General features: G+C 37.4%; 1 protein-coding gene and 1 pseudogene across 1 annotated transcript; one reads left to right on the top strand and one right to left on the bottom strand.

Annotated features, from left to right (window-relative positions):
- Positions 1-200: 200 nt before the first annotated feature.
- On the bottom strand, positions 201-319 carry LOC120608378 (uncharacterized; annotated as a pseudogene).
- A 17,992-nt stretch (positions 320-18,311) lies between these two features.
- On the top strand, positions 18,312-24,447 carry PLK2 (polo like kinase 2). The gene is made up of 14 exons (XM_039869983.1): positions 18,312-18,810; positions 19,398-19,505; positions 19,652-19,768; positions 19,962-20,091; positions 20,323-20,410; positions 20,889-20,984; positions 21,094-21,292; positions 21,381-21,528; positions 21,867-21,964; positions 22,293-22,422; positions 22,666-22,906; positions 23,026-23,155; positions 23,412-23,522; positions 23,657-24,447. The coding sequence occupies exons 1-14, from the start codon at positions 18,541-18,543 to the stop codon at positions 23,846-23,848; spliced, it is 2,058 nt and encodes a 685-aa protein (XP_039725917.1). The 5' UTR covers positions 18,312-18,540; the 3' UTR covers positions 23,849-24,447.
- Positions 24,448-24,815: the final 368 nt, after the last annotated feature.

Here is a 24,815-nt window from a genome sequence, read left to right as displayed (position 1 = left end):
AGGAAATTGAGCAACTGAAGGTGAAGAGAGAACACATGAAGGAGAGGTCAAATGACACCATTGTCACTGTAGTTATGCATAGGGACAGTCCTATTACCTGACAAACTTAAATACTATAATTTTTTTTTTTAACTGAGGCAACCCTTGGTTGTCCTCACAAATTGCAAGGACTTTGTCAGCTTATTATTATGTTTTACACCTACCTACAACACCTAGTCTTCCTAGGTGGTCTCCCATCCAACTACTAACCAGGCCCAACCCTCCTTAGCTTCCAAGATCAGACAGGATCGCGCTTGTTCAGGGTAGCATGGCTGTAGACCCTTAAATCCTATAATTTTGAGGAGGTAGAAGATGGATTTTACTAAAAGAGATCTCAGATATTTAGTTAAGGAATTCATTTGTAAACATGAAAGTCAATCAAAATCACTTATGAAACTTTTTAAAAAAATACAAATACCTAGAACCCTGGGGATTCTGCTTCATTAAGTCTGGAGTGGGATCCAGGGATCTTTATTTTAAAAGTTAAGACCACTAAGTAATGCCACCCTGAACAAGCTGGATCCTGTCTGATCTCGGAAGCTAAGCAGAGTTGGGCCTGGTTAGTACTTGGATGGGAGACCACGTAGGAAGACCAGGTGCTATAGGCATAAAAAATAAATAAATAAATAAAAATGAAAAAATAAAGACTTGTAAACCGACAAGGTCCTTGCAATCTGTGAAGTCAACCAAGGGTTGCCTCGCCTAAAAAAAAAAAAAAAAAAAATTAAGACCACTATCGAGTTAGAGGAATGGGAGATGGTACAGACTACAGGGGGAAGATTTTTACGTTTCACTTTATGCTCTTTTATACTATTTGATCCTTTTTTTCCCTATTAATATGTACCACTTCTATAACAAAAACAAACATTGAAAACTCCCTAGATGATTTTGATCTGTGGTCAGGTTTGAAACAAATGAACCCTCTGAGGTCCAGATAAGTTATATGAAGTTATGATATCCATTCTAGGAAGTAAAAATTAGCCTGCATATCAAAACTCAGTCCCATGCTGACCCAGTACTTCTCTACTATACCACACTATCTCCATGAGGAATAGATGGAAGGAAAGTCCCTTGATGTCCCCCTCAAGAGTCTAGTCCCATCCGACCCCCCAACCCTCACACTAAGTTGGCATATAGATAACAAGAAGTTAGGGAGAAGAAAATGGGAGAGGAGAACTCATCAGGGATGCCATAGGGAGTAAACTATGAAAGATGCTACCCTATTGGTTGACCGTTTTAAGTTGTGAAACTTGCCACCTGGAACACTTGTCAGGCCTAAAGAGAGGTATTTTTTTGGGTTCATTTTTATAGTTCATTTTTCAACTTAAAAAGTTGGATTATAGTCCGGAACTGAAAAAAAAGAAAAAAAGAAAGACAAAGATAAACAAAATCAAAAGTCTCAGGAATTTCACTCCTAGGTATATACTCAACAAAAATGAAGATCATTTCTGTTTATAATTAAGCTTTATGCTTAATATCCCAAAGCTCTAGAAACATTCCAAAGATCCATGAACAATACAATGGGTGAAAAGAGCGTGGCAAATCCATGCAGTGGCATACTGTAGAGAAAAGAAAAAGAAAAGAAAAGAAAGCTACTGATAAACACAAACAACATGGATGAATCTCACTAACATAATGTAGAATAAAAAAAAATGTACAAAAAGTACATATTGTATGATTCTTCTCAAAATTATGTAAAGCTTATCTATGAACGCATGATGGTAGAGGGCAGAAGAATGGTAGTTGCTATAGACTGGGATGTGCATAAGGTAGACTTCTCAGATGCTAGAAATGGTCTATATCTTGATCTTTGTGGATTACAAGATATATCTATATGTAACCATTCTTCAAGTTGTCCATTTAAGATTTTTGCACTATATGCAAATTATTTCTTAATTTAAAAAAAGAAATGGGGAATGAATAGTGACAATTATTTTAAAAGTCATGAAAAATTGAGATAATTAGATAAATGGTTTTATTCATACAGATTATCATCTTCTTTGGTAAGGTGATCTACTAGTTTGAGTAAAGAAATACCTTGCTAAACTCTAGGTAGACTTGCAGTTGAATGAATTCGAATTTTATCTGGAGATTTCTAAGCCAGGAGGTTGGTAGGGCTGGTGGTAAGAAAGAGGGGTGTTTTTAATGAATTTTGAGTTTTAGTCGAGTCAAAGCAGGGAACGTCTACTTTCTGAGATCATAAATATAGTCTTTCACTGGCACACCTAGACTTACATAAGGGATGTATAGCTAAAAAATCATGTTCAACCTACATAGGTATAAAGCAATTTTGCATAAAAGAAATAATCCTGGCATTATGGGCAAATAACACAACTTCTCAGTCTTGCTTTCTTCATCCATAAGATAATAATGGACTGGGTGATCCCTGAGGTTCCTTCAAATTCTACTAAGTACAAATGAACAATATAAAAATGGTCATCACATTTAGAAGAGGATGTTTGGAAGTGGTTTTCATGCTTAGTGTATACTTCCTTTTAGCTCAACACCCTTTTTTCATCATAAGTCTTTCCTAATTGCTAGGCAGTTCAGATAACATAACTTAAAGCTTGCTTCAACTTCAGTCCAAAAACACTCTTTCTCCTTCCGTAAATTCTTGCCCTTTTTATATTCCTTCGGAATAAAAATTAAAAAAAAAAAAAAGAGCATTGGTAAAATTGAGTAATTAACCAATATAAACAAAATGAAAATATTTTACTTCTTCATGAATAAAATTGAAAGCTGCATAATTTAGTATTCCTATAGCAGAACACTATTTATCTTAGACTGAGAACACAATTTCACAAGTCAGATAACTGATAAACTATTTCAACAGGTTTTTGTTGTTGTTCATCTGAGGAGGAGAGTACTGTAAACTAGGATTAATAACAGACACGAAATCTGTTATTGTTTGATTCTGCCAAGTTCTTCAGTAAATGTTGAGAGGCATAATAAAAACTTCAAAAATTTTAAGTAACTGGTGATATTTTGAAATCTCACACTGTAAGCAGGCTGGTTGTAGGAACTTCTAGGTAACAGACTATGGACAGCAAGATCTCTATTACCATTTCAGACCCTACAGCGGGTGGAAGCTGAGTGAGGAAGCTAGCTCACCAGAGGAAGGTATTACTCTAAACCCTTTACGACCCTGAATGGTCTCAGTTGTACATTGTTTCTGAATGAGAAACTAAGAGAGGCAGAGAACAGTAACTGCTTTAGAGTCACTTTTCTTTTTCCAGACTGGGATGGTGCCCTGTATAATTTTATTCCCATAGTAGTAGAGGGTGAAGAAAACAAAACAGACACTAATAGAGTGAGTAGGGGCAGAGACCTGTCTAAAAGAGTCCGAATAACCAGGGGAAACACACTTCAGAAGACAACCGATCTTCAGACGAACATTTGTGAACATTCACTCAGAACTCGAGAGTATTAGTGTGGAGTATAAATGGTTTATGGTCTCAGGCAAGCCGGCATGATGCTCCAGCTAAACCCATTTCCCTGTCACCCATTTCCTGTGCTTCCTTATAGACTACAGCCTTGTCTTTAGATATATCGACAATAGATCAGGCTAACGCCATGTTGTTCTTTCTTAAGAGCCATCTCTCTCATCGTGATAGGTTCCTTTTATAAGTTAACTTATCTGAATTTTAAGACTCTCTCTTCCTCTTCAAAGACTATCACTATCTCTAGTATTAACTAGCTTGGGCTGGTCATTCAATCACAGAGAGCATCAGTTTATTCATTTTTAAAATGGATTTTAATGGGTCAATGGTTCTTAAATTTAGTTGTATATTAGAATCTCCCAGGAGCTTTTAAAAATATTGATGCTTAGGTTCCAGACTTCAAAAAAAAATTTTTTTTTTTTAATTTCTGAAGGCATAACTCAAACATTAGTAGTTTTTAAAAGTCCCCAGCAAGTCAGTATTGAGAACTTAGGCCTCTTTTGAACTAATATCCTATGACTCTGCTGTATGATCTTGAGTAAACCACTTAACTCTTTAGTTTTATTCACTATAAAATGGGAACTTGATAGTGTTACAAGAAAAGAAAATCTGCAAAGTGCTCAAAATTCATCAGAGAAATGCATATTATTAAAAACTCTCATGAATTTGCATGTTGGTTAAAATGATACTAATAGTTCACACTGATTGCACAATTGTGCAGGTATCAGACTATTCCCTAATCCTTTTACGTGGATTTTCTTTTTAATTCTCACAACAAGCATAGGACTGGATATTTTTCACTAGTTTAGAGATGAGGAAACTGAGGCATAGAGAAACTAAATTACCTACCCAATGTCATACAGCCTGTGCTGGAGCTTGAGTTCAAAATCAGATGATGTGAGTTGAATCCAGAGCAGGTGCTTTTAACCTCTATACTACTATGAACTCCTTTCTTACTCTTGAATCATGTAATTGAATTCCTGTGAAGTCCCAGATTAAAATCTGCTTTATTCCAAACAGGATACAGTCAAATCCCTATTTGACCTGAACTAAAGATGGTAGCCCTGACCGTTGGGGGTTGGTAGATTTGAATGGCTAGAGCAGACCTCTTGCTTGGGTTTTAATGAAGTATGAGGAGTTTTAGTAAGTAATGGAGGAGGTATAAAAATGAGAGACTGAGATGTAAGATCATGAAGCCCATGATTGTTCTTTCTGTACAAGTCACAAAAGGAAAGTGATATGTGCAAAACAGGGCCTGAGTGTGGTGATCCTTGTTACTATTAAGAAGAATGATGAAAATTATCTTATGTTAGCTCTGACCAGACTTAGTTCTGTTCTAAAAGTCGTCCCACTTTTCTGTATATACGAGGACATGTCTTTATTCTAGATCACATTATCTTTTGTCTGAACATTTTACTGGTCTTTATTCTACCCTGATCTTCCTACAATACTATAACCTTAAAGATGACAGAGTGATATTTCTCAAAAATAAATCAGACACATCAGCCCCCTGCTTAAGATTCTTGAATGGCTTCCTATATTGTTAGAATTAAACTCTAACCCTTACTAGGCTTTTTGTGATCTGGCCCCTGCCCTTTGCTATTATCTCCTCCAGCTTCCTCCCTTACTCACTAGACCCAGACACATTTGCCTTCTCTCTAATCCTCCAATACATCCAGTTTGTTTCTGCCTTTAGGAAGGGAGCATTAGCTGCTCATTAACACATTGTTATTCTTCCAGATCTTCCCATGCCTCCATCTTTCTGTCATTCATCCTTCCTAAATGTCCCCTTCTCTGCAAAGGTTTCTTTGACCATCTCAGTCTGAAGTTAACCCCTATACACACTTTTACTCATTCTCATCCCTACACATGCTCTCATTCTTTTTCACACCATCGTTTTGTTTTTGTTATAGCAGGTAGTGCTATCTAATACTTTCATATATATTTCACTATTTTACTCACTCCCCTACAGTGTTAATTTCATGAGAACAGGGACCATGTCTTATTCTGCTCTATCTATTGCAGTGTCTGTCATGTCATGTGAAAGGGGTTCAGTAAATGTTTGTTGAGTGAATAAACGAAAGAAATAGGGATCATTCTGGGTTACAACAATAGATATTCTTGGTGTTAAACACAAATACACACCAAAGAGTATGTAAAACATTTATACACACACATCTGTATACCACACACACACATACAGGCACCACATATAGTTTAGAAAATAATGACAAAATAAGCACTAATGTATCACTACTTTGGAAGTCTCAATTTGTCCCATCCCCTTACATTATCCTCTCTTATCTCCAAAATAACGATCCAGGTTTTTCTGTTAATCCATTTTTGCTTTTCTTTACCATCTATGTATGTATCTCTAAGTAGTTTTGCAAAACTGAGAGCAAGCACAGATAATGTACACATGGCAAGATCCCTATTATTAGGTTAAGGTTCTCGGGAGAGCAGAAGCTGCATTGAGCCATGGGACCACAGTAAATGAGAACATACAAAGTCCCTCCTGCTGAGCTAAGGTATCAGTGGGACAGGTCTAGAAAGTGCCATGAGAATGTACAGCTCATCATCATGCAGCTGTTAGGGCTCTAGTGTGAACAAGACACAGATGTCTAGTGGAGACAATGTCAGAGCCAGCTGTACTTTGTATTTTTTGCTTCTAAGTGTGGCCTTTAGGTGTGGGTCAAAAAAGAGCATTTTTGTGGGGGTAAAAAAGGCCTTCATGTATCCTGGAAGCATGTTATCAAGACAAGCCAAATGCAGGAAAGTATAAGGGCCAGACTCATTGAGACTTTCTTTCCTTAGGCTTAAAAAGGTTACAAAATCTTGGTGATTTCTTGTAAAACTAAACATACCCTTACCATGCAATTCAGCCATCACACTCCTTGGTACTTACCCAAAGGAGTTAAAAACTTATATCCATACAAAAACCTGCACAAGGATGTTTATAGTAGCTTTATTCATAATTGCCAAAACTTGGAAGCAACCAAGGTGTCTTTCAGTAGATGAATGGATATATAAACTGTGGTACATCCAAGCAATGGAATATTAGTCAGTGTTAAAAAGAAATGAGCTATCAAGACATGAAAAGACATAGAGGAAGCTTAAATACTTATTACTTAGTGAAAGAAGCCAATCTGAAAAGGCTACATACATACCGTGTGATTCCAACAGCATGCCATTTTGGAAAAGGCAGAACTATGGAGACAGTGAAAAGATAAATGGTTGCCAAGGATTGAGGGAGGGAGAGGATATGACTAGGCAGAGCACAGAGGGTTTTTAGAGAAGTGAAAATACTCTGTATGATACCATAATGATGGATAAATGACATTATACATCTGTCCAAATTCATAGAATATACAGAACCAAGAATAAACCATAATGTAAACTATGGACTTTGGGTGATTATATGTCAAATCTAGATGTGTTAGTTATAACAAATGTACCACTCTGGTGGGGGATGTTGACAATAGGGGAGGCCCTGCATGTGTGGGTGCAGGGAGAATATGGGAAATCTCTGGATCTTCCCCTCATTTTTGCTGTGAACGTTAAACTGCTCTAAAAAAAAGTCTTAATTAAAAAGGTATAAAATCAGCTTCAATAGAATCTATTACTTGCAACTAAATGTTTGACTGACACACTACACATTTACTTTTATTTTTTTATATTTTACATATTATATGTTTTTAGACTATCTTAGGACAGGTTTTATTGGATGAGTTTTGGAACTCTTCTGCTGCTAAGGACATAGCCATAACTCAAACTGGCTTATACAAAATAGATTCATTGACCTACTTAACTGAAGAGTCATGAATTTAATTTCACTGGTCATCTATTATTTCTCAAACTGCCTAGTAAGTACATAGATGCTCATTATAATAATTTGCATAGATTCTTGAATATCTGAAATACTTCAAAAATAAAATTTTAAAAAAATTTAAAGAACATGAAGTGATTGCATCCAGCAGCTCAAGAAATGTCATCAGTACTGGCCTCTCCTTCTCTTGGTTGGCCCCCTTTCCTCCACAAGCTCTCTCCAGGTAAAATCCCCTGAAGCTCCTGGCTTGCCATATTTACAGCTGGCAGTATAGTGGCAAGAGTGCCAATCTTCTCAATAGTTCCACAAGTTCCAGAATTGACTATTGGCCTGAATCAGGTTTCAAGTCAATCCTTGGAAGAACTGTTTGGCTAGAGGTATGTGATACTTTGATGGGTTAGGCCGGGCTTGCATGCCCCACAGTAGCTAACTGATCAGGCTAACCACTTCTCTTCCCCTGCTGATGTATTGTTTACTAAAGGATATTGTGGTGTTTTGACTAGAAAGGGAATAGATCCTGGGCAGGAGAAATACAAGTGATCATATCTGTTCTTGAAGATTATGCAAAGGAAAAAAGACAGCGATGGGATACTTTCCTCAGAACAAAGAGAGCTATTTCTTGAGCTGTCTCCAAAATTCTGTTGAGATCCAAGAGCAGCTCTAAAGAAGAATTATTGTCAATAAGTTATTGAGAAGTACCAACACTGCCCTACTGGTAGTAAGAGGTAGTGGAATTATATTTGTTCCAATAAAACTAATATTAATACTGTCCCCTTTGACAAAGATTCTCTCCTGACTGAACTCTAGCTAGGCTTCTCTGAGACCTTTCTTAAGTAGACCTCAAACTTGGCCTGTGAAGACCTGAACAAATACTAACACAGTTTGTAATAGCTCAAGACTGCACTCCTAGGATGACCCTCACCCTTGACCCCCTTAAAGAACCTGCCTGAGAAAATCCAATGCTGCCAAAAGAATTTACTGTCTGGTCCAGCCAACAAATGAAGAGAGAGCCCGTTTCCCAGTCTCTGTGAGAGGTAGGACCCTAACTTTAATAAAGGCTGGTAAACAAACCCCAATGGATTTTGTAAAGACCCCTTCCTGCCTTTTGTAAGTTCTTACTTTTCTGACCCTACTGGCTCCACTTGCCGCCCCTTCAACCTCATTTTCATTTTCCCTTTAAAACACCAAGTCACCTCCATATAAATCAAAATTAGTTCAGTTCATACTAAACTACCTTTCCTATTGCAATAGAATATTAATGATCATATAGGCATACCTTGTTTTATTGTTCTTCGCTTTACTGTGCATCACAGTAAATGTGCTATTTTTTACAAATTGGAGGCAAGACTCTACACCAGCAAAAAGATTATGACTTGCTTTATCGTAATACTTGCTTTATTGCAGTGGTCTGGAACTGAACGTTCAAAATCTCAGAGGTATGCCTGAAATCTGACCATATCACTTTACCTAGTGTCCGGCTTTGTTTATCTTTGACACCTGTATCACCAGTAGGGAGAAAAAAAAAGAGATTAAATGACTTCAGGCTCCAGGAGCAAATATTTTAGAGCCCAAAATCTATAGAAGATTGCCCTCTACTGGTTAAAATCTTGGGTTGGCAATATGCTTTTTTCTTTTTCACACCCAATTCCTGTATACAAGTCATCACTATCTTTGTTATAAACATGACTTCTGTGCAACAGATCATTAGAAACCATGATACTCAGGGGTGCCAAAATTTGAGCAGGTAGTATGGCTCACCATCCTAGTTGATTTTCTCAGCTGTCGGTAGACTGCCTGAAAGCACTTGTCTACTGTTAAGAAGACATCTTTATAATCCACCTTAGACTGATAAAACAAACTCAGAAACCAGTGAGCTACTCCATATAAATGCAGCAAGTCGTCCTTTACATCATAATATTATAGTACCAAGAAAGTTTGCTGATGAAAATTTATTTTTAAGTTTATTGAAGTGTAACTGATAAATTATAATACATTTAATGCATACGATACGATGATTTGATGTATGTATTCATTATGAAAGGATTCCCACAATTGAGTTAATTAACATGTCTATTGCCTCACATATTTACTTATTTTTTGGTGAGAAAACCTAAGAGTTATTCTCTTAGCCAATTTCAATTATGCAATACAGTACTGTCAACTCTAGTCATCATAGTATACATTAGATTCTCAGATCTTATTCATCTTATATCTGAAAGTCTGCACTCTTTTTCCAATCTCTTCTCATTTTCCCCAACTCTCAGCCCCTGGCAACCACCATTTTACTCCGTTTCTAAGAGTCTGACTTTTTGTTAGATTTCACATATAAGTAATACCATGAAGTATTTGTCTTTCTCTGTTGGGCTTACTTTAATTAGCATAATGTCCTCCAGGTTCATACACGTTGCAAATGATAGGCTTTTCTTCTTTTTTTAGGCTGAATAATATTTCATTGCATACATATACCACATTTTCTTCATTCATCTGTTGACGAACATTTAGGTTGTTTCCATACCTTAGCTATCATGAATAATGCTGCAATGAACATAGGAGTACAAGATTATGATTTTATTTCCTTTGGGTACGTACCTAGAAGTGGGATTGTTGGATCATATGGCAGTTCTAATTTCTTGAGAAATCGCCATACTAGTGACTACCAGTTTATATTCCGAGACTTCCCTTTTCTCCATATCTTTACCCATATTTGGTATCTCCTGTCTTTATCTTAACAAGTGTGAGGTGACATTTCACTGTGGTTTTGATTTGCATTTCCATGACGATTAGTGGTGCTGAACACCCTTTCATGTATCTGCTGTCCATCTGTATGTCTTCTTTTGAAAAATGTCTATTCAAATTCTTTGCCCATTTTTTATTGGGTTGTTATAATTATTTTGCTATTGAGTTGTATGAGTTCCTTGTATATTTTGGATATTAATCCTCTATCAGATTAGGTGGTTGGCAAATAGTTTCTCCTGCCTTATCATTTTGTTGATAGTTTCCTTTTTTGTGCAGAAGCTTTTTAGTTTGATATAAGCCGATGACATTGCTTATCTGCACCTTCCTTGATCTTTTCCTTTAATTCCTTATTTTGAAAAAAAAAATTTTTATTCCATGTTCATTGTAATAAATTTGAAAAATATAGAAACTCCTCTCCAAGAATATGGTATGGCTTCCATTTGTCCAAGATTTCTTCTTTACCTTTTTAAGAGTTTTCTTAATATAGATCTTGCATATTTCTCATTTATTTTTAAATATGTTAGCTTTTTTTTATTGTCGCTTTTGTAAGATCTTATCTTTCATTATATTTCCTAGCTCTATTGATTTCTGTGCATCAATTTCTGAACCCTGCTACTGAATTCTACTCTTTATAGTGATTTTTAAATTTATTCTCTCGGATTTTCCAGTCATATCATCTGTATATAGTGATAGTTTCATTTCCTTTCCATTTATACCTGTAATCTCTCTTCTTTAATTACATAATCTTGTACTTCTGGTAGAATATTACCAATGTTAAAGATGAGCGTACTTGCTGTTTCCTAACTAGTTTCAGTGCTTCCGGTGTTTCCCATTAAACACAATGCTAGCTTTTAAACTGAAAACTACATTTTATCATTGTAGTAAATACCTAATGACCTTCTTAACTTGAGTGTTTTTATTGTCTTTGTCAAATGCCTTTTGAGCTCTTATGAAAGTGATTTTTTGATTTTCTCTTTAGCTCTATTAATATAAATCATTAATATTGCACGTTTGTAGGTCAATGATATTGAATTATCAAAATTGAAATATCCTTGCACTCTTAGAATATACTCTATTTCATCATGATATAATATTCTGTTACTATGCTGCTGGATTTGTTTGCTCATGTCTTACTTTAAAATTCTATAAATATTCATAAGTGAGATTATCCATAATCTTTATTTTTGTAATCTTTGTCAGGTCTTGGTGTCAATGATCTGGTTGCTTCATAAAAATAAATTCTACCTCTTTATTTTATTCTATAACCTGAAACATCTTAAATAGCATTAGGATTATTTAACTTTAACAGAATTCCCCTGTAAAACCATCGAAACGATGTCTTTTTAGGAGACAGTTTTTGACAATTTTCTAAACTTCTGTGAAAATTGGTTAAACTTCTGGTTAAATTTTTGAATTTTTCTGGGATCAAATTTGATAAATATTTTCTTAGAAAAGTATTCATCTCATCATAAATTTATATGAAATAAAGTAGTCTCCAATTATTCTTTAAATTTCTTATGTGGTGATTTTTAAATACATTTTCTGTTTCTCTGCCTCCCTCTTTTTCTGAGGGAAAGGGTAGAGTCTGGGTTACCTAACAGTTTATCTGTTTTATTACTTTTTAAATTGGTTTATTTTCATTTTTCTTCATTTATTGATATAAGTATTTAAAGCTATGAATTTGTCTCTAAGCATTATTTATCTCAGAGTTTCCCAACTTCAGTGATATTGACATTTTGGGCCAGGTAATTCTTTATTTTGGAGGCCTTTCTTGTGTGTGTTAGCAGCTTCCTGATTTCTCCTTGCTAGATACCAATAGCATCCTCCTTCCCAGCTGTGACAACCAAAAATGTCTTTGGATATTGCCAAAGGCCCTCTTGTGAAAGGCTAATTTTCCTATTTGAGAACCAGTGTTTTAGCTGGATCACTTATATCTTGATAACTAGCATTTTCTCATTTTTTTCTACATATTCTAAAATTTAGGTTGTGATACAATTGTTATTTAACGATGATTTTTAAATACAAATTCTGAACAACTATGGTTGTTTTTGACATACCTTATAAATATTTGGAGTCTTTCCCACAGCTTTACTAAAAATAGAGTTTATAGTTTTATTATCCATTCTTCTTTTTTTTTTTAGATGGTTTGCTAGATTACAAAGGAAAAGTGTTAAATTGCTATAACCGTGGCCAAAAGAAGTTCCTCATAGTTAATATTTACTGAACATATTTCAAGCACTTTCAAAGCATTTTACATCGACTATTTCATTTAATTCTCACAACAATACTATTTGGTAGGTATTATTATCTCCAATTTTAATGGGGAAAGACTCAAAATAACTTGCCAAAGATCTCATAGCTAATAAGTAGAGTATAAATAATTATTTAAAAGGCATTTAATTAATGAAAAAAAGCTCAGTTCTGAGAGGGAAGAGAATAATGTAAAGTCAGTCTTTTGTGGACAAAGCAAGCACAAGGGGTGACCCCCTGCTAACTGGTAGCTTAATCTGAGGTGTTTTAGCCAACTTGAGTTGTCACTTTTCCAGGATACTATAGAGAAGGATTCACTGAGAGAGATAAAAAAAGCACTGGAGAGTAAGATGTTTGAAAGAATAGCTTTACACCTATATATATGCATGCCTTCCTTTTGTGATGACACAGAAACTCCTCCTCAGGGGAAAAAGTCAGGAGTTACAGTCACTGGGGAGTTAGAAGTGAGCAGTTACTGGGGTGGAATTAGTTAACACCCCATCCATTGAAAGACACGAAGTGCACTTTGTCATTGTGTGCTCAATACCCTTTGTTTATCAAGCTTGAGTTTGATAAACACTCTACATTTATAAGTTTAATAACTTTAACTCTTCTTTATTAAGAGCAGTGTTTTGGAATATCTCTAACAATTTTCACCTGTCTTTGTGTTGTATTGAAAACTTTGGGGGGAAGCTAAAAGTAAATCTAGTCAGATTTTTCCCCCTAGTTTTTTATTTCTCAGTTGCAGTCCCCATAGATTTCCCAATAAAATAATTTTCAAGGTTAATGAACAATAAGTGACCAGTTCTTCAAATAACTAAAAAAATATAGTAAAACGGGACCTCATAAAATGTCAATATTAAAATAGAATGACAAAAGAGGGTTCTTTACGTTCAAGAAAATGGTTTTAAGGGGCTATAGGTTGATGCTGGTCCACACATAAAATTCTAGTGGAAAGGTATTTCATTGTTAAGTTTGTGACTAACACTCTAAAGAGTCCAAACTCAAATGAACGGTACAGTATAAGGAAAAAAATGTATCCTCTATTATTATTTTTGAAGCATACATTTAAAGAAATGGTCTTAAATGAATAGGATTTTCAGAAGTATATGCATAGAGGATAAACAAATTGCAAGAATTCAAAAGAGAGAGAAAAAAGCTCTTTAAAAAAATATTTCAAAGATGTCAATAAGACAGGTTTTCATATTAAAACTTACAAAAGGTTTTCACTTCCAAAAATGAGGAAAAGCTAAAACACCTTTAGCTTCTTTGTGTTATATTCACTTAATAATTTGTTTTTTATTTATAAAAGTTTAAATAAATTGACATTAGAAAATAATTGTGCCCTTTAAGATAGATTTAAAAGTGAGATTATTTTTTATGCTGATGCCACACAACACAATGGCAAGGTGGGTATGACTTAAAGGAACAGCTGCATTATAAACAACCTTGAAAACTTTACAGCATTGATTGTCATTATCATTTTGTACCAGTAGAGGGAGATCTAAGCCCACTGCAATAACATCAAAGCTGCAGTGTGCAACAGTGAATAGGGGTGGGGAGTTGCTTTTGAAGGGAAGCAGTTTGCTTCTCAAAAATATGCCTTTTGGGATATTGATCTTAAACTGGTTATTAAGGAACAAAAGACTCAGGAAAAAAACTTTGAATTCCCCCCAACTGCCTAAAAGGGATTTAGACAGAGGACCTGCTCTAGGAGATATCATCACAGTTTACTACTGTTTAATATAAACTAATATAAACTGATGATAGATTGAGAGGAACCTAGCAAGGCCTATTTGTTCAAAGTCCTGCAAAGATTTATCTACCAAACATTTGCTTTTCCATCTCCATATGAATTGCCTCCCTGCCCTTTGAAGTGCCAAACCACAACCCCCCTTTCTCCTTAGCTCCAGAATGGCATATGAACCTCAACTGCCCAATATTTCTTTGGGTCTTTATTCTTATGGCACCCCTGAATGTGTATTCACGAAATAAACTTTGGACATTTTCTCCTGTTAATTTGTCTCTGTTTAATTTGATTATTAGCCCAGCTAGAACTTAGGAAAAGTTTTTAGCTCCCACACTCTCAAAATTATTACCATGCCCAGAAAATAAATAGATGAATGGGTAGGTAGGTAGGTAGAAAGATAGAAGAATGAATAAAAGTTTTGGTCAAATATTTTGATAAATGTATAATATAAACCTTCATTAAAGATTACTGGCAGGATTTGCCACTGAGTTTTACTCATTTATAAAATGCCAGTATGTCAAAATGAACATTGCATAAAAGATATGTAATATTTTCATATTTTAAATAAAAATACTCAAATTAACCTTTTATTTTATAGTCATTGAGTTACTTTTCAAAGAGGTAGATATTAAATTTAAATATCTAATCAATTGAATATATTATGATGAATATAAAATGAGATTTGGACGCTTTTCACCTTCCAAACTGAAGCCTTAGATGCCTAGGATATTTAGCCTTAAAGGGAAACTCTGCCATTTGGGACAACGTGGATGGAACTTGAAGCCATTCTGCTAAGTGAAATAAGTCAGACAGAGAAAGACAAACATATACGTTCTTGCTTATATGTCGAATCTAAAAAAAAATGAACTCATAGAGAACAGATTGGTGTTTGTGAGAGGTGGGGGTGGCAAAAATGGGTGAAGGTGGTCAAATATCCTGTTATAAGATTAATAAGTCCTGGAATGTAATGTACAGCATGGTGACTATAATTAATAATACCACATTATATATTTGAAAGTTGCTAAGAGAGATCTTAAAAATTCTCATCACAAGAAAAAAAATTATAATTGTGGTAATGTAAACTCAGTGTGTTAACCATTTCATAATATATACATATATCATTATGTTGTACACCTAAATCTAATACAATGTTATATGTCAATTCTATCTCAAAAAAATCTTACCCTACCCTATGCTTAAAAAGTTGGTTTACTATATTTTGTACTAATATTTTATTTTGTTCTTGATCTTTAAGTCCTTACTCCATCTGGAGTAGCTTTTCTGTACATGGCGTGTGTATTATGGGCTGAATATTGTCCCCTCAAAATTCATATATTGGAGCCCTAACTCCTAATTCCTCAGAATGTGACTATATTTGGATACAGGATATATAAGGTCTTTAAAGAGTTATGCTTAAATGAGGCTACATGGGTGGACCGTAATCCAAGCTAACTACTGGCCTTATAACAGAAAATTTGGACATATATGACACCAGTGGGTGATACTCGAGAAGACATGGTGAGAAGGTAGTCATCTACAAGCCAAGGGGAGAGGTCTTAAGAGAAATTAAGCCTGCCTACACTTTAATCTTGGACTTCCGGCCTGCAGAATGATGAGAAAATAAATTTCTGTTCTTTGAGCCACCTAGTTTGTGATATTTTGCTATGGCAGCCCTAGAAAAATAATACAGTATGAGATATAGATTTGATTTTTTTAATATGGAAAAAACATTTCTTTCTAGTTTCATTTGCTGAATAGTCCCTCCTTTCCTCACCAATCATGCTTCCTCTGTTAAATATCAACGTTTCATATATATGTGGATACATTTCTAGGCTCTCAATTCTACTCCATTGGTCAGTCTATCTCTGTAAGAGGATCAAATTTTATTGCTGTAGCTTCATTATTAGTTGTATTAGCTATAAAAATAAGGCCTTCCCCTTTTAATTTTTCTTTAAAGTGACTACTTTTGATGTCTTACACTTCCATATAAAGTTTACAAATCAACTTGTCAAGTTTCACTAACAATCCTATTGGGATTTTAATAGTATTTGCATTAAATCTATTGAACTACAGAGAAATATTTTGTAATTAAAGATTTATCTCCCTTGGAAAGTTCATTTATTTCCGTTTTTGTTTTATGGACTACAATTTTGGTTCTGTCCACATGATGGCACCACAAACCAAAAAAATCGAATTTTCACAGTTGGACATGACATCGTAACACATATACAGTATTAATATTTTATTAAATGTCCAAATGTTTTGGAGATAGACCTGAATTTCATATGGAATGAAATGTTCAATAGACTATCAAATGCTTAAGCATATTTGGTAAACTATACAATAATGTTAAGATAATCAAATAATTGAAAAAATAATGAAAAATATCATGACAATCTATTCTTCATAGTCCTTTTATCTTAGAAGGTCATAAACAAATATAGATTAAAGAATTCATAACAACCAATAAAATAAAGACGTGGTGTAAAACTAGCTTTGGAAATTAAGGTAGTACATTCTAAACCAGCAAGCCTATTACAAGTTAGTGAATAAATATGACTAAATCTGGAGAGCAAAGGTCACTCCCAGGTTTATGAACGAAGTGGAGGACTATCTAATGCTTCATTTCTACCCCCAGCCCTACCCCATATTTCACCCCTGATAATCTTGGGGATAAAGTCTACTTTCACTTTTGAGAAACATGCCCGGGCTTGCCCTGAACTGTTAAAAGAATCAGAAAAAAGACAAAGAGGAGACTGTCCTTTCTATTCTGGAGTGCCAAATGAAGCTTCCTTTGTATGTTAGGTTGGAAGTATTTGAGACAGAATATATTTGGAAATGTTTTAATTGACATCATGCATACCTAAACTCGATAGTGACCTGAATCGAACTGTTTTTCTAAGTACCTCCCTCGAGTTTATTAGTCTGGTATTCTAAATAGCCTGGAATTTACTATCAAAAAACTGCTTACCACATTTTATTAATTTAGATCAAAAGATTTGTCTGCTGCTAATTAACATAACTTGGATAATTACTAAAATATATGTAGAGAGAATAGTTAAATTCTCTAAGCTCCAGTTTCCTCATCTGTAAAACTGGAATGACAATATTCCTCATTCAGAATTGCTGTAGGATTAAACAAGGCATTTCAAAATATAAACATGGCGCCTTGTACATAAGTGGTCAATAAATGTTACCTGGTCATTAGAGCAAGAAAAAATAGTGCTCCTGAATTAGCAAAAGTGAAAAGATCTGGAAACAGGAAACTAAATCAAGTTTTAGCTCACTTGCCTAACCTCTTCCCTTCATCCTACCAATCTCCCTAATCTCAGGCGGCCATGTATTGACTCTCCCTTCACCAGGGCAGCTAGGTAGTTTAATGAGCCATTGAAACCATGCATTCTACATATTCCCTTCGGAATAAAAAGTGAGAGATGATTTCCATTGCACAACCATAATTAGCACCAAGAGCACATTTAACAACACTGACTGTCAAAAAGCGGCCCACATTGTCTAACCGCGGCCCCCTCAGACCGCTAAGTGCTCTTCTGGAATATTACACGCGATGGCGCCCTTGCTTCCTAGTCTTCCGGCAGCCTGAAGGCGAAGCCTTCGAAAGGCGCTGGGGTGCCTCGCAAGGGTTAAGGGCCTGACTTCCGACAAAGGCCCGCTCTAGGGTGATGGGCAGAGGCCACGCCGGCCTAAGTGGGGCTCGGCCACGCTCAGCCGATTGGTCCCAGCTGGAGTCCGCCTCATTTAGAAGCGGCAGTGAGCTCGGAGCACCGGGTTCTGAGAACTCTTGCCTTTCACTGGCACGGCCTCCCCGCAGTGCCCCCATCTAGACTGGAGCTAGTGGAGCGAAAGCGCGGGGGCAGCGGCGCCGGACAGCGGCGAGGCTCTCCAAATGGCCAGGGCGAGGCCTCACGTGCTTGGTTCGATGGACTCCGGGCACATGCACACTTTGACACCAGAGGCGTCGGGCTGTGGGGAGGTCGGGAAGGACTGCGCGGGGGAGGGGCCTCCGCGTACCGAGGGCCCCCGCCGTGCTGCCACCAGTGCACGCCCCGGCCACCGGGAGGGCGCAGGCAGGGTGTAGGGAGGCGGTGGGGCCAGGCGTCGGAGCTCGGATTTCTACTTCAAATCCTCAAAATCTGAGCATTCGAAGAACGGGGTGACGGTACCAGGTGCGCTGCTGCTGGACACCCCGTCGCGGCGGGCGCCCGCGCGGCCGTCGCACGAGCCCCCTGGGCCTCAGCGACCCGCTCCGCACCGCGCTCGCGCGGCCGGTGGGCGGAGTCTCGCCCGTGACGTCGCATCCCGTGCCGAGGCTCCGCCCCCCAGGCCCGTATATAAGAGTTGGCCGGGCGTTCGCACTCGCACAAGTGGATCGAGGATCGCGCGCGCGTTGGGCAGCGGCTGGGACTCGAGGGCGAGGGCATCCTCGGACGAGAGTCCGCGCTGGGAGCTGACAGCAGGCAGTGCCGGGCTGCGAGGCGACGATGGAGCTCTTGCGGACTATCACTTACCAGCCGGCCGCCAGCACCAAGGTGTGCGAGCAGGCGCTTGGCAAGGCTTGCGGCGCGGACTCGAAGAAGAAGCGGCCGCAGCAACCCCCCGAGGAGCCGCAGCCGCAGCAGCCCCAGGCGCAGGTGCAGTCGGCCGCCCCGCACCACCATCACCACCACTCGCACTCGGGGGCGGAGATCTCGCGGATTATCGTCGACCCTACGACGGGGAAGCGCTACTGCCGGGGCAAAGTGCTGGGAAAGGTGACGAGCGCCGGGCGGCCAGGCGGGAGGGAGGTCTGCCCCGGCTCCCCCGAGCCCTCGCGCCCGCCGCTCCTCGGGACTCGGGTGTCTGGGGGCACCCATCCCCGCGCGACGTGGGCTTCTCACCTGCCCTCTGGTTTTTGTGCGCTGACAGCGCCGGATCGGCTTTACATCCTTAGTCGAGGTGGCTCTGTATGCCTCCCGCAGCTCAAAAAAAAAAAAAAAAAAATTTTTAATCTTGAAGCCAGAAGCGAGGGCTTTCTACACCAGACCTTTTCTCTCCACCTGCTCCCTGGAGGATTTTCTTGACAAGTCTCTAAAGACATTATTTCTCATTTACCCGACCCCAACCTCCTCCCTGAAGCTCCTCTTTTGTAAAGGGAGAACGGAAACTGTTTTAACTTACAGTTTTCAGAAATGCTTTTTTCTTCGTGAAGAAGCTCTTAAAAATAGACTGCATCCCTCTATCCACCTTTACCCCCATCTTTTTGCTTTTCTTTCGCAGTTTTATTTATTTATTTAAAAAAAATATCTGCCGTCCATTTTTCTGCCGTTCTCAATTCCGTCTCGGCTTTGTTTCCTTTCAGGGTGGCTTTGCAAAATGTTATGAGATGACAGATTTGACAAACAACAAAGTCTATGCTGCAAAAATTATTCCTCACAGCAGAGTAGCTAAACCTCATCAAAGGGAAAAGGTGTGTATGACTGTTGAGTAAAGTATTTTCTTTGTGTGCAGGGATGGCCCTTCCCTGTTAGAAAAAAATGTCTTCTGCATGTGTAAGCAACTGGCTTTTCAAAGGTGAAGGGAGGCTAATAAGCCTTATCTTACCTTTTCTTTTAGATTGACAAAGAAATAGAGCTTCACAGAATTCTACATCATAAGCACGTAGTGCAGTTTTATCACTACTTTGAGGACAAAGAAAACATTTACATTCTCTTAGAATACTGCAGTAGAAGGGTAAGTGTTAACTCTTGTTTGAGTACATTTATTTCCCCTAAACTGGGATGGTATTTAAATCGCATTTAATCTGGGATTTTATTTGTGGATTTAATTATTATACTGCAGCGTTAACTTTCATCCCTCATCTTGCAAAAGGAAACCATTGATTTTGAGAACTTTGACAGATTCTTCTTCTTCCTTCTCTTCCTAGTCCATGGCTCACATCTTGAAAGCAAGAAAGGTGTTGACAGAGCCAGAAGTCCGATACTACCTCAGACAGATTGTGTCTGGACTAAAGTACCTTCATGAACAAGAAATCTTGCACAGAGATCTCAAACTAGGTAAGCCCTTTACTCCAAACGCTGACTTTTGTGTTAGAGAGAGGTGTTCTATTTCTTCCTTTTTACATATTAATGTTCTTAATTGGGATCTATCTTGCCTATGCAATCTTGTTTTTTGAATGAGTAACTTTAATATTAAACAACTGGCTTCCTGCCTCTAAAATTAATGTTTGTGTACTCGGTTATAAAACCTTTTCAAAGGGATTCAGATTTGTTTTGTTTATCATGTAGGGAACTTTTTTATTAATGAAGCCATGGAACTAAAAGTCGGAGACTTTGGTTTGGCAGCCAGGCTGGAACCCTTGGAACACAGAAGGAGGTAAGAGTCAGAATGATACATCCTACTAGAGTTTTGTGCAGGTCAAATATGCCCTTAATATTTTCTGGTTAATGTTTCAGAGGAGGTCAGTAGATGGTAAAATCTATAAACCACAAAAACGTTAACTTAAGGAAACACTTACTGTGTGCCCACTATGGACCAGGCCAGAGTACCTTATGCCTATAGGTTGATTATGAAAGAAATCTATCTTATTTTGCCTCGAATGTATAAAAATATCATGTTGTCCCTGGTCTCATTTGGTTAAAAACACTTTGTCATGTGGGCTGAAAATATTGTACGTGCATTAAAAAAATTACCAAGTCACTCAATCAACTGTCAATTGTTCAAATACCAAAAACAAAAGTCAAATGTTTCCAAATAGAAATTTAACATATAGTACTTTCACGGTTTTATCCAGAGAACTAAGTTTAAACAATAGAATAGCTCCTAATGAAATCTTCATATTTTCTCTTTCTAGAACAATATGTGGTACCCCAAATTATCTCTCCCCTGAAGTCCTCAACAAGCAAGGACATGGCTGTGAATCAGACATTTGGGCTTTAGGCTGTGTAATGTAAGTAAAATATACAAAAATGATCAAAAAGCAAATTTGGATTTAGATTTTAACACTTGAAAAGAGTTGCTTTATAACCATTTCTAAAGGAGTGTTTTCTTTCACATAGGTATACAATGTTATTAGGAAGACCCCCATTTGAAACTACAAATCTAAAAGAAACTTACAGGTGCATAAGAGAAGCAAGGTATACAATGCCATCGTCATTGCTGGCTCCTGCTAAGCACTTAATAGCTAGTATGCTGTCCAAAAATCCAGAGGATCGTCCAAGCTTGGATGACATTATTCGACATGAATTTTTTTTGCAGGTTGGTGTGTTTTTTGAGTCTATTTATTCTATGCTATTGATCCCAGTTACCCAGCAGGTTACTGAAAGTCTTTTCTGATGCTCCACAGGGCTTCACTCCAGACAGACTTTCTTCTAGCTGTTGTCATACAGTTCCAGATTTCCACTTATCAAGCCCAGCTAAGAATTTCTTTAAGAAAGCAGCTGCTGCTCTTTTTGGTGGCAAAAAAGACAAAGCAAGATATATTGACACACACAGTAAGTTATAAGACTTCTCTCGCTCTTCTGTATCCAATATTTAAACTTGATGTTAGGTGGAAGAGGCTTTTATATTAGCATAATTTAACCAAGTAGGTTTGTATACTGTTGAAGTTTTTATAGTATAATAAATCCACACTGAATTGTGGCTGATAGCTATTTGTGTCATATACATTAAAGTGTTCTCGCATAATTCCAGCTGATGGCAATGATAAAAATGCTGTTTTTGCCTTGGATGCTCATAGCTGGTTATTAAAACAAAAGAAGGAAATATTACTAGCTCTGTTCCTACTTCATTAGGATATAATAACTCTTGTAATTCTTTCTTTGATTTGCAGATAGAGTGTCTAAAGAAGATGAAGAAATTTACAAGCTTAGGCATGATTTGAAAAAGACTTCCATAACTCAGCAACCCAACAAACATAGAACAGATGAGGTATGCGAGAAAAGACCAAAAAAGATACAAACACTTTATATCATTTTCATTCTTTGTTAACTATCACTTGGGCTATGCTTACCATGGCTCAGGCATGTTGTATTTACTTAGTTTTCTTCAAATCCTTTAAAAGGAAAGATTTTTGTCTTAGGTTAGTAATGTATGCAATTGAGTTAGTTACTACATTATCTTTCACCTGGCTTGTGTCCATTGCTTTTTGATCAGCTTTCACAGCAATTGCCACGATCTCATCTTAACTAGCCTAGAATTCTCAACTTTAAATGAATTTTAGATGCTTGAGTCATTGCCTGACTCTTCTGTTTCCTAGGAGCTCCAGCCACCTACCACTACAGTTGCCAGATCTGGAACACCCGCAGTGGAAAACAAGCAGCAGATTGGAGATGCTATTCGGATGATAGTCAGAGGGACTCTTGGCAGCTGCAGCAGTAGCAGTGAATGTAAGTGGTTGTCAACAACGTTTTAAATAATGAAACTATAAATGCCAATGCTCAATACTAAGTAACCGAAGTACTTCTATATTAAAGTAACTAATTTGACATAGAAAGAACAAAATTAGAGTAATTGGAAGAAGACCAGGAAGAATTTTGAGTTCTGTGTCCTTAGAATTAGTGGAAGGAAACAGCATCGAACAAAGCCTAAGATTTTTTTTAATTACGCTCTAACTTTCTCTGTTTTTTCAGGCCTTGAAGACAGTACCATGGGAAGTGTTGCAGACACAGTGGCAAGAGTCCTTCGAGGATGTCTAGAAAACATGCCAGAAGCTGACAGCATTCCCAAAGAGCAGCTGAGCACTTCCTTTCAGTGGGTCACCAAATGGGTCGATTACTCTAACAAATATGGCTTTGGGTACCAGCTCTCAGACCACACTGTAGGTGTCCTTTTCAACAATGGTGCTCACATGAGCCTCCTTCCAGACAAAAAGTAAGTGTGTCTAATTAACGAAGTCCTGTCAGTCCTTTAGTTTTGCACTAAAGAAATCTGAAAACTGACTAACTGCTTCTATTTTTTTCTCTTCTCTCCCTATCATTCCTGTTTTTCAGAACAGTTCACTATTATGCAGAGCTTGGCCAGTGCTCTGTTTTCCCAGCAACAGATGCCCCTGAACAATTCATTAGTCAAGTGACGGTGCTGAAATACTTCTCTCATTACATGGAGGAGAACCTTATGGATGTAAGTAGTGTGGTTTTGGAGCAGTGACGTTTGAAGTATAGTCCACAGACAGTTGGCTCTGCATGGCATTGAAGGAAGCTAGTTAGAAGTACACATTCTCAGGTCACTCTACATCTACTGAAGCAGTCTCTGGGCAGTGGAGCCAGGAATCTCCAGGCCATTCTAATGCTTAAGTTTGAGAGGCATTTGCTTTTAGAAGAATTGAGTGCATACTACAAAATCTTTTATAGGCACTAATTTTCCCAATTTCTTCCAGGGAGGAGATCTGCCTAGTGTTACTGATATTCGAAGGCCTCGGCTCTACCTCCTTCAGTGGCTAAAATCTGATAAGGCCTTAATGATGCTCTTCAATGATGGCACCTTTCAGGTAAATAAACCCTTCAGTAAAGTACATGTTTAGGTCTTAAAAAATTATTTTTACCTAGTCAATTTAGTCATTGACTAAACTTATCTGATTCTTAGTATTTAGAGAGATCTAATGTCTATGTCTGCTTTTTAAAGGTGAATTTCTACCATGACCATACGAAAATAATCATCTGTAGCCAAAATGAAGAATATCTTCTCACATACATCAATGAGGACAGGATATCTACAACGTTCAGACTGACAACTCTGCTGATGTCTGGCTGTTCATTAGAATTAAAAAATCGGATGGAATATGCCCTGAACATGCTCTTACAGAGATGTAACTAAAGACTTTTCGAATGGACCCTACGGGACTCCTCTTTTCCACTGTGAGATCTACAGGGAAGCCAGTAGAATGATCTACAGCATGTTGAAGAAGATGGACAGGTGGTGTGGTACGAAAGCAATTCCTCTGTGGCCTGTTGGACTGGGTAGAGCCAGACCAGGCTGAGGCCTGCAGTTTTTGACTTTGAACAATCTGAGAGTGAACCAGAATGCAATTTTCCTTGACATACCTGTTTTAAAAGGTTTTTCAGACAATTTTACAGAAAGGTGCATTGACTTTTCTCTCTGTTGAGAGCATTTCAGACAGAGGACTTGGAACTGTGAATATACTTCCTGAAGGGGAGGGAGAAGGGAGGACGCTCCCATGTGTTTAAAGCCTGTAATTGGAGCAGCTTTTGGCTGCTTAACTGTGAACTATGGCCATATGTAATTTTTTTTTTTTTTGGTTAATTTTTGAAGACACTTGTGGCTGGAAAAGTGCATTCCTTGTTAATAAACTTTTTATTTATTACAGCCCAAAGAGCAGTATTTATTAGCAAAATGGTTTTTGTTTTTTTTTTATGTTGACCATTTTAAACTGTTGGCAATAAAGAGTATGGAAAAACAGAAACAGTGGTCTTTTGTCTTTGGTATGGTGTATCACTGCATCACGACATTCTTTGATCATGGATTCTTATCACTCTTTAGCATTACATTGAGTATAGCAACATACTAGAAACTTAGATCTTTAATTTTTCCTAAAATTAAGTTCGTCTTTAATACTTGAAATAGCAATCATGCGCTTTTTGGGTAGACCTAGCTTGAGAAGAGAAGAGTATAACAAAAATACCACTTTTGTTACAAGTAAAATATGAACCCCCTATTCAAAACCAATTTCTTTCTGGATTATTTCCTCAAAACTCATTTAGCTTGGAGCTGACAGCTAGTGTAATCCTGTATAAACAGACTTCTGTTATTAAACATCAATAGG

This window comes from Pteropus medius, unplaced genomic scaffold, assembly GCF_902729225.1.
Source record: "Pteropus medius unplaced genomic scaffold, Ma_sr-lr_union100, whole genome shotgun sequence".
In the NCBI taxonomy this organism is placed as follows: Eukaryota; Metazoa; Chordata; class Mammalia; order Chiroptera; family Pteropodidae; genus Pteropus; species Pteropus medius.
Note: the sequence above shows the minus strand (reverse complement) of the source record. Positions and strands in the feature narration are given on the sequence as shown.